The 16,678-nt window shown below is 42.4% G+C and overlaps 1 protein-coding gene across 1 annotated transcript in view; it reads left to right on the top strand.

Moving 5' to 3' along the window:
• Nucleotides 1–7,863, top strand: part of suclg2 (succinate-CoA ligase GDP-forming subunit beta) — a 96,855-nt gene extending 88,992 nt beyond the window's left edge. Inside the window, exon 11 of the mRNA XM_063474596.1 lies at nt 6,960–7,863. Coding sequence (XP_063330666.1) covers nt 6,960–7,072 — 113 coding nt within the window. The 3' untranslated portion in view covers nt 7,073–7,863. The remainder of the gene's footprint in view (nt 1–6,959) is intronic.
• The last annotated feature ends 8,815 nt before the right edge of the window (nt 7,864–16,678 follow it).

The raw sequence follows: 16,678 nt of genomic DNA, 5'->3' as shown, positions 1-16,678 counted from the left end.
ACAAAAGTTTTTGTTTTGCCTCTCTGACACTGTTAGTAAGTCATCGGCAGTTGGCACTTCCAGTTAAACCAAACAGACTGCATCATTTTTCTTAGGCACATCTAGCCTCCAGCGAAAGAATTTCACATTAATGAGCATTTAATGATTGGGGGTTAATACGCTATAACATGCAACTAGGTTCACAGCTGTGTCCTTCGTCACAGTTGTTCACCTTGACCTGGCGCATGAGTAACATCATCATCATGTAAACACAAGTTCTTTTTGTCTTGCTTTTAAATATATGTGTCAGTAAGTTTTATTTTTCTTGAACTGTACCTAAAGTCTCCTTTGCTCAGGGTACAGCTGGTTCGAGTTTATATGGACTGAGAATGTAGCTTGCAGTATCATTTTATGAATATTTTCAATTTCAAAGGTACAAAGAAACTCATTCCCCACCTAGTTTTAAACTTTGGAGCCATTGTATTATTGCTGCTGTACTCTCAGGAGCATATCCATCTTCATTGTGGCCCAGTGTCCCAGAAAGAACAGCAGTGCATTTCTCATAGATGTCACATTCTGCTGCACCTGTCATTAGCAGCAGCCAGAATAACTGTAGAGACGGCACTGATTGGCTCACCTTTCACCTATATATGCTAATAAAACCTGCTCAGCTGTGTGTGTTTGCCCGAGTGTGTGTGTGTGTGGGGGTGGGGGGGTGGGGGGTGTGTGTGGGGGGGGGGGGTGGCAGTGGTGACTCACAGAGGCATAGGGCCAGTTGGTGGTTAGCTTAATTGTCAAGATCCTGCTGAGTGGTGTGTCCAGAGCACAGAGCAGGGGAGAGTGTGTGTGTGTGTTAGCGCTTAGCATTTCATGCTGTATGTCTGCACACAATCTGCTATTTGTAGGTCAGGGCGTGTAAGCTGTTTCTAGAAGCCAACTGTGTGTCGAGGTGCTGTGCAGTAGTGAGGGCATGGTTGTTCAGAGCACGATGTAGTGTGAGAATTTTACTCTTAACTGTCATTTCCCCTACTTTCCCCTAAAGTCGAATAAAAATGTCATGCAGGTATGTAAATCTACCCCATGGCTGAAAAAACTTTGGGTCTGAACCAAAAATAATATTGTTGACTGGAGTTCAAACACCCCAAGTTCAAGATGCACATTTGTCTCTTTAGAGTACACAACTACAGAACGAACTAGACTGGCAATCTGCACGGATCCTTAATTATCCACCACACATTTCTGATAGTAGCCATAATTCAACATGACTCTCAGACAGTCCAGAAAGTCACTTCTGGTGGATGCCGGATGGTCCAAACACGTCACCCTGACCGAGGCCTAATCCAAGCCTTAGTTGTGGGTCATTACATCCTGGGCTGCAGTCTTGTGGAGAGGATTGGCTCTGAATCAATCAGCTCAGCTTGCTAGGCTGACTGCCGGGCAGTGAAAACGGCCCAGCGTTCTTCAACAGGATCAGAATGGATTAACAGGCACACTTTTAATTGGAAAGGCCCTAAAGAGCCTGGGTTGATTGCATTGGCGGAGAATTATGTGCTCCCATATGTGGGGAAGAGAGGCCATGTGGTCTAGTTCCTGATAGAGTTGTGTTAGTTGATAGAGTATGCATGAAGTGTTTGATGTGGGCTGATTGAGTTGATCTAAAACAGTCTGTAATTATCATCGCTAGCACTTAGACTCATCTGGTGAAAATTGAGCAGAGAACACGCAGACACACTGTCGTTATCGAAGGTATAGAAAGGAAGCGATACCTAAGGAGGTGCTGTACTGCCCTCTTTGGCTACAGTGTGCACATGGTCATCCTGTGTTTCTCTGCAGTGTCGTCTGCCTCTTAAAAAACCTTTGGCATCCAGGAAAAAGGTGACTCTCTGTTCTGAGGTGTCCCCCAACTCTCTATCAAAGAGTGGAGCATGTTCTGCTTGAGCTTTTCCTCATATCTAATTGCAACAAGATTTGAGGCCCTGTGTCAATGGATGAGATTTCAACATCAGTCCTGACAGCATCATTATAGCTTAAATAGCTGCTGCAGCTATATGCATATCCACATACATAAATATAGATATATAAATTCACACACTGGTTGATTTGGGGGGTTTTCTGTCTTTGATTTCACATATATTACACATTTTTTCATTCTTGTAGTGCTTTTTAAAAATAGCTATTAACTTACCCTCACATAGTGTTTGCCTCTCACAAAGAATCTGACAAGAATTGATTAAATCCTGAGAATGAATGTCATGCACGTTATACAAGTATGCAAATAGGGAACACAGTGTTAAGATACTAATACCGTAAGGCTCTCTGTTAGAGTTAGCACTGATGAAAACTTGAAATCTGATACTGCAGTTAGCTGTTCATCTGGACGTAGCGTTTTTGTCACTCATCCAAGTGACTTCTTCAGAAGTCTTCTTTCTTCAGAAGTCACTTGGATGAGTGACGAAACGTTTCTCCCACAAAAACGCTACGTCCAGATGAACAGATTCAACTTTTGGAGATTTACTTTCCTGGATGATTGAGAATGCATCAAGACATCAGTTAAATAGGTTTCTTTGGTGGGGGGGAGGGGGGGGGGTATATCAGCTGCCTGTGGTTCATCCAGCTGAGGCAGAGCGCCCTTCTTTGTTTTAAACTGCTTTTACTAACTGAGCTACTGGAATGTAGCATTGTGACATTTATGCAGATTCCCAACACAAAAAGTTAATGATACAGATTATAATGTACATTAGGACACTGGCACGAAACAAAAACAGACTAAAATGTTAACTTTTGGTTTGCCATGAGATTTCTTGACAACTGCAATTACATACATACAGTTTACATACATAATTATTTGCCTTATTAGTACTGAGCTTCTGTCTAATTTAAATAAATAAATAAGTCCTCTAAGAACTTCTTTCACAGTGTAAGCCAGTACCTTCAGACAGCTGACAGATGGTGGGAATTACGTTAGTGTGACACATCAAAAGCCCTCATTGACAGCCAGGAGATTATTACGTGGGGAACTAATCACTTTCTAGTGTGAAGCAAACCATAACTCACCAGCAGTGCAGACAAGCCACCAACTCAGGAAACGTGAAGAAAAACTGTCAGTGGACAGTCTTGCAGAAGCTGCCCGTCTAATTGCCATGTATTAATGACAATTGTGATGTTTAAAAGGGGAAAAGAAATATCCAGACACACACACAGCCTTACACTGACAATCACTCAGTCACCCTATGATTAATTAACCGGTTGGCTTGACTGTGAGAGAAGGTGAAGGGGTTTCTGGTTTTTGTTGTGGCAAAGATTTTACTAACAGCAGGCGAAAGAGTTCATTTATCAAGCTCTACATCTTTTTGTTTCCCTTATCTTCTCCTGCTAAGGAAACAGTCTTTTTCGTGTCCTTGACATATAAGGAACCTTTACAGCTTCAGACTTTCTTTGTATGTGTGACTCTACAGCAACGTGTCCTTCTCTCAGATGACAGCAACGCTAAGCACAGCTTGTTAGGACAAAGCTGCTCACAAATGTAGGATTTGCAGCATCAAGAAAGTTCCTCCAGCACAAATCTTTGGCACAGCCCCAACTCTTATTATCCCGCTGAAGCCTAGTGGCCTGTAAGTCACACGTTAAAGTGACATTTTTCACAGTAGTCACAGGTACGCTAGTTAATTGCCACATAGATGTGAAAGAAATTGTGTTGTGATGCTTGCCACCTGCTGAATACTCTGATGTTGTTTTCTTTGTTAAATGCTGAATCTAATTTAAAATCCTTCTCTTCACGTACAAGGTCTTGAATAATCAGGTCCCATCTTATATTAAAGACCTCATAGTACCATTAGAGCACTTTGCTCTCAGACTGCGGGTTTATTTGCAGTTTCTAGGATATCTCCAAGCAGAATTGGAGGCAGTCTTCAGTTTTCAGGCCTCTCTTCTGTGGAATCAGCTCCCACTTTGGATTCTGGAGGCAGACAGCCTCTCTAGTGTTAAGATTAGGCTTAAAACTTTCCCTTTTGATCAAACATATAGGGAGGGCTGGATCAGGTGACCCTGAATCCTCCTTAAGTTACTCTGCAATAGGCCTATCCTGCTGGGGGATTCCCATTATGAGCATGGGTTTGTTTTCTTCACTCGCCTCCTTTCACTGCATGTGTTCATAAGCTACTCCGTATTTAGTCGTTAGTTATTATTAACCTCAGGCTGTCCTCCACACTGTGTCATTGGTGTGGTTTTTCTCCCCTTACCCCCACCTGGTCACGGCAGATGGCTGCCCCTTCCTGAGCCTGGTTCTACCAGGTTTCTTCCTGTTAAAAGGGAGTTTTTCCTTCCCACTGTCACAAAATTCTTGCTCTAAGGAGTTGTCTGGTTGTTGGGGTTTTCTCTGTATTACTCTAGGGTCTTTAAATTACATTATAAAGCGCCTGGAGGCCACTGTGGTTATGATTTGGTGCTATATAAATAAAGTTGAATTGAACCTAATTAAATTTGGGGGGTTTGTCGGTTTTTGATTGGATTGAGCACTTTTGAAAAGTGAATTAAAGTTTGATTGAATTTTCAGGAGTTGATTGTTAATAAAGAAAAAAGTTCAGACTAGCAAGTTAGTGTTCTGTGACATTTCTCAGTAATTAACAGGTCAGTTGGACTGATGATCTAGGTCTGGAGAATACTGTATGTTGTGATGAATTTCTGCAGAAATCTATATTTTTGCCTTCTCTAATGTTCATTTCTTATATTTAATCATATAGAAATTCATTTAAAACAATCGTCTTGCTTTGGTTATTTGTGCATGCTGACTGTGTGCGTTGATGCCCTCTCCAGACTGTGAGTAGGTCTCTGGCAGCACCTAGTGGCTGCAGGTGAACACACACATATCCCCATTCTCCAGTTATACCCTACACTCTCACACATATACTCCACACATGCCTTAGTAATTCTGTATCCAGCTGAGCTCAGCCCTTGCTGATGCTGCTGGTGTGAGCTATCAGTGCTCCCTACTGCTCACAGTGGAACTGCAGTCAGCTCTCACCCATATCTGTGCAGAAAAAGACTCCCACAAATGCACGACTCCAACACGACGTGTGATTCTTCCACCACACATGACCTGAGTAACACACAGATGCTGCACAGTCTAAATAATACACTGAATACTCCTGCTGGTCATGAATATGAATGAACTGGGGGGAAAAAAAATGCATGTTTACTTTTTGTTCCTGTATACACTTTCCATAGGCATATTTGTCTTTTAGAATACCTGCTGCATTATGTATTTGTTGTGGGCCCATATGGCTGCTTCCACTTTTGTCAGTTTTATCTTGTGTCGTTTGAACTTTGTTGTGCTGCAGCTTTGTTTTAATCTTGTGACAGATAAACCTGTCAGTACAGAAGCATAGATCCATCAATCTCAGTGAAGTTTGCGGATTAGCCTGTTGAATGTAAAGCATACAGTACTGCACCACTCTTCTCGCTGCGTGTCCGAATAGAGACGCACACAGTCGCACGGAGAATATCCGCTGTTTGATGTGAAAACGACTTGAGACATCCGATCCCCTGTTTATGCAGCAGAGCAAGGGCTCTTCCTGCTCTTATTCTAATTAATTGCATTGCCGAATTGATTGTTTGGAGTGCGAGCCTGCAGAAATGTGTTTGGAATGACTTATTATACGGCTGGACAAAAGAGATGAAATATTAGGCGTTAAGTGGCACTGGTAATAGAATTCCTCATGAAAGGTCTATTGATCAGGGTGGCCAGGCCTCCGGAGAATTCACATATCATGCAGTCTTAATTACACGGCAGCCATGAGAGCGAAGGTCAACCTGTAAGCGTCTGAGCATGCACAAACACTCGCACATCGACTCGTTTAACACCCGAGCGAATACAGGGAGACACTAATATACAGAGAATCTCAACACACCCTTTGTCCATATACAGTAAATCAGAGCATAACGTGTAAAGTCACTATAAAGTGTTTTTCCAGAACCTTTTTTAGAAACTTTTTCAAATGTGTTGTTTGTCTGAATAACACAGCATAACTTGAGTTTTTCATTGGTTTGAATTTGAAGTAAGAAAAGATCAGACGGGAGTGATCGTCAGTTGAAGTGTTCAGCACAGACACAGAGAGGTGCGTCCACTCAAAATGTAATAAATGAGATCTGAAATCTGATTAAGAAAAACAAACAAATGTAAGTAGTTTGGGGAAAAAAAGATAATTAAATGTTCCACCAGTGTGCTGAGTCTTTGATGGCACATCAGACAGATTCAGTTTTGTTCTTCATGTGTCGAATCAGTAAATGCCACATAAACAGCTGGCTTTTGTTGTTTTTAGCTGCGAGGGGCCAATTTTGCTTCATTTGACCTTTTGCTCTGCTGCCCCACCAGCACCACCACCTCATTCACTCCCTCTCTCTTGCTCTCATCCACTCCCCCTTCCTGCGTCCCTCCGTCCGCTGAGGCGCCCCCTGCCCTGTGTTGTGACAGGCTTGTCAGGATTGCATTTGGCCGTGCGGTGTGCAGTGCTGGGAGGCAGCCAGCTCAGTGCGTAGAGCCTCGGGGTTGCACAGAGTATCTTCGGTTGTCTTCCTCTTCCTCTCTCTCTGGTTGGTTGCGGGCCTACTGGGGGCACGGGCACCACCGTATCACCCAGCACCTGCTACCCCTGACCTCGCTGCAGCCAGGGGAGCTGACACACACACACACGTGCACACACACACACTCACACAAATTGCCCTTTTGCCCGTTGTTCACACTCTGCGGCGTTCGGATCAGCAGTTGCACGTGCCACCATTGACCCATGACTCCATCTGTCTGTGTGGATTGATTCCTCCAGAGGAACTCTTCGTCTTTCACACAGTTTGGTTTTTAACATCCGTGCAGATGGCAGATCAGGTTCACCCTTGTTTAGCCATTTTTGTAATGTTGGTTGTCGCCTGTTGTAACACTGGTTTTTTTTGGGGGGGGGGATTTCTTCCCTTTTTTTTCCCTTTTTCAGGGACCAACGTCCACGAGGCTAAAAGGATTCTGACTGAGAGCGGCCTGCCCATCTTGGCAGCAGATGACCTGGATGATGCCGCCAAGAAAGCGGTGGCAGCCATCAAGAAATAGAGAATCCTGCAGGACGTCTCATTCCAGCCTCAGCGCAGCACCATCAGCCTTTTCTTCCACATGCAGACCTCCAAAACCTCGAGCCTTTGCTTTCATAATGTCGGTCTTTCTGTTTTTATTTAACACTGGCGTGCATTTCTCACTTTGATTGCCAACTGAGATCCATATCACAAGCACTTACAGGATTCTGCCATTACACTGGTTTCTTCTCTGCAGATCAGATCAGCTGCAGTTTCTTTAATCATTAAAATGTGCATTAGTTAGGAAGAACCACTGACACATTCAGGCTAACATATTGAAAGGACACCCAACACTTTGTCCATTCCAGTAGCTTTCTTGTCTTTATTTTTCAGCAAAATATGAAGTGGGAAAGACATTTTCCATCTTCACATCCAGCTTTGGCATCCACTGAGTTGTTGCCATGTTATTGCACACCATTCTTAAGCTGTAATATCATTCAGTGGTACTTGCTGAAACGGAGATGAATGGAAGCAGTAAACACTTTCTTACTTCGTCCACGTTGGTTACCAAGCCTCGTCTGTGTTTCAAATGAAGTAGATGGTGTACTCACTCTGAATTTGTGCATCATGTCTTATTTATAAAGTGCTACTATGAGACGTCCATTATCTGCTCTAATCTGTGCCTGTCCAATGAAAGCTAATGAGGAATCTCTTACACAGGTGTCGAGAAAATGAATAATTAAAAACAAAGAATTGTACTTTTTTTATAATCATGAATGGATGTTGACAGGATGTCTGAAATACAATGAGAAAACTGTGTATGCAATTTGTGACATTAAACAAAAAATGTTTTAAAAACTACACTTTAGTGTGTTGAATTTGTCCGGCCCATATCGGAGTATCCTGATGGAGGAAAAACTGGCAGAAGATGGAAAGTAAGGTGGAAAAAGAAATTCTGCTGAATTTCCCGGGCATTTCTGAAGGAAGCACACTCCCAGAATAAATGTGATGTCAGTGGGGAGAGCAGATCCTCAGCAGTTTGCACAGTTTTCTTAACACTATTAACTGCATGAGCACATATTTTGCAAGTACATGTGCAAATGTTTTTCCAAGTAAATCAAGCTGCTTCTTCAATGGGCAAGTCTTTTTTTTTTTTTCCAACAGGGGAAAAAAGAGAATTAGATGTAATTTATAGTGAAAAGTTTTAATATAAGCAGGTGTTTTTTCATTCTTGTAATAAATCTCCCTTTTTCTTTTCAGGAGGATGACACAGATGTAGACCTCTCAAAAACTCATGTATCAAATATGACACAGTAGGGATTAAGGGGTTAAGCTATCCAGAGGCCAAAGCTCATTTTTCTGTTGAAGTGTCAGTTGTCTAAAGATATTTCGTTTCTTAAGATTTCTGCCATATATTTTCAGGTCTTCTTTCTTAAATGTTTAGACTGTATAAATGTTACGTTTATTATTTTTCCATTCTTCAGTTGTTCAATAAATCAGGATTTTGTCAGAGCTCAGAAACGATGTTGATTCCATGGTAACTGTAAAACTAAAAAGTCACTAGAAACGCCCTCATGTGTATCCAAAAATATAGTCTACATGATATCATTTAAATCTTTTTTTGTTTCTTTGCCATTTTCTTTTTGAACAACCCTGCCTTCTTTCTTGCTTTTCGTCTGCACATCAGTGTACGCGTACGCTTAAACTCCTCAAATCATCCACCTGCAGTCTTCTAATGAAACTCAAGTGTACGTCGTCCCAGGAGAGACTTGAAAAGAGTGATTGTCCTTCATAGGGCCCGTGTGAGCGCTACAGAAAGTTGACTGAGACCTCTTCCTGTCAGACACACTGACTGTGTGATGGATTATCTGTCAGGCAATCTGAGAGGGCTCACAGGATCGACTGCCACCTCCACGAAAGACGCACGCAGAGAGCACTTTTCTCGTCCTGCCTGCACCGGAGAAGAACACCAAGTGTGACTCAAACTGAAGCTTTTCTCTTCAGCGCTTTTTTTTTTTCTTGGGCAAAGTCAGGAGGACTCCAGAAGGGCCTCTCGGAAACTGCCGCCATAGCTACACGTCTTTGTGACATGCTGTTTATTGACAGGCTATATTTAGAAACAAAAAAGATGTTGCCTAACTACTGAAATTTCTTTCCACTGTATTAATTTTTAGCATCCCTATCGCTGAGAGTCATCTCACAGCACAAACTCAGAGCTCTGAGGCTCTGTGCTGCATCGTGCCAGCCAGCCAAGCCGTAAAAATGGGCTGAAGGGTTCAATAATTGCCTTATTTCATGCTCTTCCCTCCGTGTGTCAGAAATATCCCCGCTGATGGATTGGACGGAGGAATTTAAGGCTTGTTAAAGCGGGCTTCTTGAGCCCTGATATTGTTTAATTCAGTGTCAAGCTGGAGGTCACAACGGAATGTGCACACTGATTTACTGGGCAAAATTAGTGCCGCTCCTTCATATAAATATAGATGAGGGGGGAAAGAAGCTTTGGAGGTCAGTCTGACGACTTCTATCGTGTAGCCCGCTGCTTTTAACTCTGCTAATACCTCCGGAGGTGGGAGACACGGGGGTGTTGTTGTAAATGACCCTTTGGATGGGCTGCTCCTTTAATTAAGCTGAATTATTATGCCGCGGGAGTTTTATTTTCCCGCTCTCGGTGGCTGGCTTTATTTGCCTCTGTAATTGTCCAGTTTGCTTTCTCGAAACAGGGCAGGTTTGTTATGTGCTTTCTGAATTGATGTCAGGATGGTAATTGCCACTTTACCGAAGCTGCTTTCAGTGTTTAAGCGTGTTGGGGAAAAAGCGTCCACTCGTGAAAAGCGTTCTTTCAGACAACAGGGTCAAGGCCGTCTCTGAGGAAGTATTGGATATTTATTGAGTAATTTGGAAGCGGCAACTATGAACATATTAGTTCATAAAAAAGCAATAGTGGGATGAATTGCCTCCGGCTATTGTACTTCATTTTTCAGGGACAAGGGGTTGCTCAATATTTACAATTTTCTGCCTGTGAATCTGTCGACCAAGCGGTGGATAGATGAGAACTATGAGCCTGTGTGTGTGTGTCAATTGATTGTTATATCAGTTCCTGTAAGCGCTGTGAACACATGTTTATGCATAAGCTCTAAAAACCGCCAAGGTAGCTCTGCTCTGTGGGATCATACAAACACACAAACATTGTTTTCCTTTTCTCGGTCATGGAAATGCCAAGTGAGATGGAAGGTCGGGCCTCGCCCTCTCCACGGCCATTATTGTCTTACCAAAACCCTGAAATCATAAAAACAAAATAGCTGTCGACAGATTTTATGGAGCAAAAGCAATACAGTGAGGTAAAAACGTCAAGTGAAGGAGGAGCCTTGGCTGGCAGCAGCGTGCTTTGTTACAGCGCCGCTGTAGAAGTCCTCAGATTTGGCCTTGGCTCACAGATGAGCAGAAAAATCCATTTCCCCTCTCTCCAAACTGTTGTCAGTGTGTCTGTAATGGAAGGACTTAGAATCGATTTAAATTACCTTGGCTGTCTCGAGAAATTGAGCGAAGAGGAGGCAGATTTAAAAAGTTGCAATAAGCAACACTCCTCTTTCCATGACAATCTCTTGTTTTCAGCCCGTCTCCCAGCTGCTTCCACAATCAATACAATTTCTGCATCTCTTTCAGTTTCCAAAGTTTGAACACACGAGAGAATTTTTGGGGGGATGTTTCCTGTTGATTTGGACCAAAGCATTTTAAACTTCCTTTCCATCCATCAAACACCAATTTGCTCCCTCAGTTTTTTGTCATCTGACCCTCTAACCTGATTTATAATAGTTTTGCTTAAAACCTACTGCCCTCTGTCTTTGTTAACTTTCTCCTTTGGTTCCCTTTTCTTTTTCTTTTTTTACATTTCTAATCAACCTTATTACTTCCAGGTAGTACAGTGGGGCCGTGGTTAGCACTGTTCCCACACAGCAAGAAAGTCCTGGGTTCAAAGTCCAGGCTGGGGCCTTTCTGTGTGGGTTCTCTCTGGGTGCTCCAGCTTCCCTCCAGTCCAAAGACGTACTTGAGGTTAGGTTAATAGGAGATTTTAAATTGTCTGTAGGTGAACATTACTTCTCTCCCTTCTTCTTTGTTTATCTATTCAGTCTTTGTCCTCCCTAATTTTTCCTTTATTCTTACTCCCATCTTCATCTATCGTTTTTTGTTTTGCTTTGTTCTCCATCCAGAGTTATGTCATCCTCTTTACGTCAGGTCAGGATGGGCATATGACATGAAATTCTGCTTGTGGTTGAACCCTAAGTTCTGATGTAGGGGAGCAGTGGGGGGAAATAACTTAATTAGAAATACACTCCCTGGAATCACACGGGTCCTCCAGATCCCAAAGGTGCTCTGATAGACTGAGCTCTGGTAACTGTGGAGGCCATTTGAGATCAGTGAAGTCATTGCACTGTTCAAGACATCAGTTTGAAATGATTTGAGCTTTGTGACTCAATGTGTTATCCTGCTAGAAAGATTGACATGGTCAGTAATAATACTCAGGTAGGCTGTGGCATTTAAGCAATGTTCAGTTGCTACTAAAAGGCCCAAAATGATTCAAGAAAATAACCCACACACAATTACACCACCACCAATGGCCTGAAAGATGAGAATATTAAAAGAAGCATGTGTGCAGGCGGGACCGTGTGGTGAATTAACTGTGTCCAAGGCATCAGCTGCAAGCACAGTCAGGCTGCTGCACATGAAAACTGAACTCGCTTGACAGTATTTTGTATTTTACTGCCTGCAAAATTGAATTAGTCATTAACTGAAGTTGGTGCAAAAAACAGTTCCAGGTAGTTCTACCTCAGCACTTTCATTCTTTCATCCTTCCCTCTACATTTGTTAATCTCACTGTTTCAAAAACATATGAAATCCCTTCCAAACCATTTTTGCACATGCTTTAAACTGCAGTTCTGATCAGAGTTGCAAAGATGCACTCAGTCTGGAAACTCTGGCATCTCAAATTAGACTTCAAAGTGTTTTCTGCGTCGCTCACAATGCAGCATACAGTGATCAGATCAAATCAATAGTGCTGAGCAGAATCCATGCTGCTACGCACATGAAGTGCCATGAAGGACAGCATGGAGAACAACGGTGGGTTAACAGATGTCCAAATACATTATTTTGTAGCACTTTGAGGTGAGATGTCAACACAGGCAAACCTAGAAGGAAAGCCACATCACCATCATACCTACGTGCTGACTGATGGCTTAACAAGGTAGTTTAAAGGGAAAACTGTGTCATTACTAACTTTCTATTATCCTCAAAGCTTCTGTAATTACAGAGTGCAATCCAAACAGGAGGAACAGACAAAGGGGGGCAGGGGATCGTTGCTACATAAATTTGCTTTCTTTTTCTTATCTCTATTCTGCCTTATAAACCTTCCCCTCAACGCATCCTCATTTTTTGGTAAGCGTCCTACGATGCTGTCATCAACAAGCCAGCATCAGAAAAGTGTGTGTCAGTGTGGAAAAGAAATCTACTCCTGCAGTGAGTGTAGTTAAAAGCTCATTTGGTTGACCTCTGAAAAAGCTTCCACCGCTTAATTAAAACAGAGGCAACAGTTTCAGATTGCTCCCAAGTTACCCTGGTGGAGCGCTCAGCAGGTGCTCACCTGACACTGTCAGGCGCTCAGTTTTCCCACAATGCCATGCTTTGAGGCCATTCTTTACTGCATTCCTTGCATTTTTCCTTATTTTTCTTCAGATGGCTGAAGGTGTGTATGCTGATGAACATTAAGTACACACCCAGTGACGTGATCTGTCTCCGTTCATCGTACTGGTTGCAGTGTGTTTGCACACACCCCTCAGGGCGAAGGTGACTTTGGCGGTTAATAGGTGTAACGTTAGCTTTGCCGTCTCATGCTCAGGCTGAGTATATGAAATGTGTGTGTTCGTGTGTGTGTGTCGAGCGTTATCACCATCAAATGATTCTGCCCACAACGCGCGCTGAAGGGAGGGCACCAAAGAAAAGTGGCCCGTCACCTGTGATTTTGGCAACGATATAAAGCAGAGCAGTACCAGCAAAATGAAGGCCGCTCTCACAAATCCAGCTATGAAGAGAAACGGTAAATAAGGTGATGAGGTTTAGTAAGTGTGCTAGATGTGCCTTGTGGAGGATGCAGCGGAAGCCTGAATAGGTCTGATTGTGTTTATTCTTATGTTTGCTCTGTGGATGTGTGTCAGAATCCACAGGAACATCAAATTGGTGCATATTTGCACCTGTGTTTGTATGTGTGTGTGTTTATTCACTGTGGGAAGATTTGATGAGGCATTTGTGTAGGGAAATGTGCTTGAAGGTTTGTTTGTGTTCAGGGTTGTGAGTGAATTGCTTTCTGTAAAAAGGTAAACTCGTAACGGTTTAGTGCACGTCAGCCTGGAGTGTTTAAATCATATGGTAGCGATTAGCATGATATGAATCCGCTGACTAATTGTAAACTTTGCCTCATCTTTGTTTACCTGCTGCAGTTTTGCTGAGTACACAGGCTCGCTGCATTCACGCTGGACTGCGCATTCATTAGTGGGAGCTCAAACTGTAGAGCACAGCCATCTTCTTCTTTTCTTGACTGCTTACCAGCCTCCGTGGAGCAGTTTGGGATTAAAAGCCTTGATCGTAAACATATTAATGGCATTTGGTCAAGATGGTGCTTACTAGAGCTGTGCAGGAGGTACACACTCTTGGTTCTGTCTTTACACAGAAGTTTATTATGTAGGAGGGCATTATTTGTTTATTACAAAGCAAACTTTAACAGATAATAATATGGGGCAAGACAAGTATTAAGTAAGGATTCGAAATGTGTTGATATATTTCAGAAACTAGATTTTTGTGATTTTTTTTTTTTCACCAGGGTAACCAGTAAACAAAAACGCCCATTAAACCCACCAGGGAGTATCAACTTATATATATAAATAGCCCTGAAGGCACAAAAGCAATCTCTCCACTAAGACGTGCAGTTCTAAAAGTATGGTAGTTACACACAGAGTAATAAAGGAAAGAACTAATCTTCATTTTATCTGCCCAAGTGTATTTGTGCTGGAAAATCATACACTCACTTTGTAATGTGCACCTGTTCAATTGCGCTTTAACACAAGTACCTAATCAGTCAATCACATGGCAGCAATTAAGTGCATTTAGGCACAAGGACATGATCAAGACGACCCCATCAGAATGGGGGACAAGGGTGATTTAAGGGACTTTGAATGTTTCTGAAAATGCTGATCTACTGAGATTTTCCTGCACAACTATCTCTAGAGAGAAAATATCAATTGAACAGCAGTTCTCTGGGTAAAAATTATTTCTTGTTGTCAGTGTCCAGAGGAGAATGGCCGAGCTGATAGGAAGGCAAGATTAACTCGAACAACCACTTTACAAGCAAGGTATGCAGAAGAGCATCTCTGAACATGCAACACGTTGAACCTTGAAGTGGACTGGCTGCAGCAGCAGAAGACCACTCTGGGTATCACTCCTGCCAGCTGAGAAGAAGAAACCGAGGCTACAGTTTTTACATGGGGTCACTAAATTTGGACCACAGAAGATTGGAAAAACGTTACTGGATCTAATCAGTTTTCATTTCAGACATCCCTCCCTCCCTCCCTCCCCTGAGTATTGTTACTGACCATGTTCATCCTTTATGACCACAGTGTACCTCTCTTCAGAAGGCTGCCTCCAGCAGGATAATGCACCACATCACAAACTGGTTTCTTGAACTTGATAATTCTCTTAATAATTAATTAACTTAATAATTTCCCTGTATTTTAACTGCCTCTACAATCACCAGATCCTTGTGTAAAGGTGCTTTAACCTTTGGTGGAATGAAAGATTCTCATCATGGATGTGCAGCCAACAAATCTGCAGCAACTGTGCGATGCTATCACATCAGTGCAGACCGAAATCTCCAAGGGATATTTGTAGCACCTGGCATCTGTGCCACAAAAATTAAAACGCCAAGACATCAATATACTACTCAGTATATTAGTCATCTGTCAATCAATCAAAACCTTTGAAAAAAGGTCAGGATATTTCCTCCTGTGCAACAATGTGTGTGAGAAAAAGACGTAGTTTAGGAAAGAAAGCGGAGCCTACTTTCCCTAGATGAACACATTACCTACATCCAAAGAATATTTCAAACACTTCCCCTTGTAAAATTCTCTATTACATGGGTCAATAGAGGGCAATGGGAGAAGAAAAAATACCCACCCCTCTCCCATAGACTGCAGCCCTCTTCATTGCCTGCACACAAACATGCACACACGCGCCGGCTGACACTCCCTGTCAGCCCATCTGATTGCCTGTTAAGCAGTCTCACCCACCACGACAAGTGCCCTTTATCGCCAAGAACCATTTTCTCCGCCATGTCAGATATGGAGATATTAATAAATGCACAGTGACAGTACTTAGGGAGGCGAGCAGCTATCCTGCCTCTGCAAATTTACCTGCGGGTCACTTTTGTTCGACGGGAAAAAGAAACTACGGAAACAAACAGGTGCGGGTCAAAAACTCATCTCCTCTCCCAGATTAAAAACTCATCTTTCAAGGCAGTGCGCCGTTATTGAGGCTGATTCTCAGTGCTCTCCATGCAAATGGAGGTGTGATTAGACACATGGGAGGGGTAGGGAGGACGTGGCTGGGGATGAGGAGAACAATGTGTCCCTCTGTTCAATTACCCCTGTAAGGATAACTGAGAGATAGAGGGCCAAAGGCTGCCTCTGCCTCAAAACACTCATTAGGAGTCAAGGTTGTGTATTTAGCACAGGATTCAAAGAAACACACAGCTTCACACTATTCTTGCTATTTGGTAAATTACCAGTAATGCACATAATAATTTCATCATTAGTCTATTTATTAATTTTGTATTTAAGCTATATTAAGGGCTACTTGTGTTACATTTGTGCCTTTTTTTAAATTAAGAGGGCACTTTTTTTTAATTTATCTGTTATCACTGAATCATTTCTGTTAGATAAAAACTTATTGTGTCTGTGAAGGTTCTCAGTCATCCAGGTCATCATAGTCTAAGGAGCTTGGAAAGAAAAGTGTCTGGACTTCTTTAAGTTGCTTGAAGACGTTTCACCTCTCATCCAAAGTTTCTCAGATGAGAGGTGAAATGTCTTCAAGCAAAAACGTATTGTCTTTATTCATGTTTTCCATATTTATTTGTGTATGTGATCAAATATTAAATAAAATAAAAATATGATGACGATGCAGATTATTAAAGCACTGCTTCAACCCAGCCATGAGATGCCACAAGCCAGTATTTTCCTTGTGCCAGTCCCAATCGCAGATAAATGGAGAGGGTGGCATCGCAAAGGGCAACCAGCAAAAAAAACACAAACATGTAGTTTTCCATACCAGATTGGTCAGGACCCGGGTTGACAACCACTTCCTGTAATGTTGGCCAACAGGGTGCAGGTGGAAACTATGCTTCTCTTCCTGTTGGCTGAAGACAAAGGAAGAGAAAAAGGGGATGGTGTGTTAGCAGGTATCGAGAGAGAAGAAAAGGCAAAAATCTGAAACTGAGAGTTGGGACTAAATTGTTGGGATTAAATATAAAATTGACTGACTGGTAAAGGTGGAGAGTTGGCTGATGTGATGGAGAAAAAATAAGGTAAATATATTTTGTGTGCAGGAG

Source organism: Pelmatolapia mariae, linkage group LG5 (assembly GCF_036321145.2).
Source record: "Pelmatolapia mariae isolate MD_Pm_ZW linkage group LG5, Pm_UMD_F_2, whole genome shotgun sequence".
NCBI lineage: Eukaryota > Metazoa > Chordata > Actinopteri > Cichliformes > Cichlidae > Pelmatolapia > Pelmatolapia mariae.
Note: the sequence above shows the minus strand (reverse complement) of the source record. Positions and strands in the feature narration are given on the sequence as shown.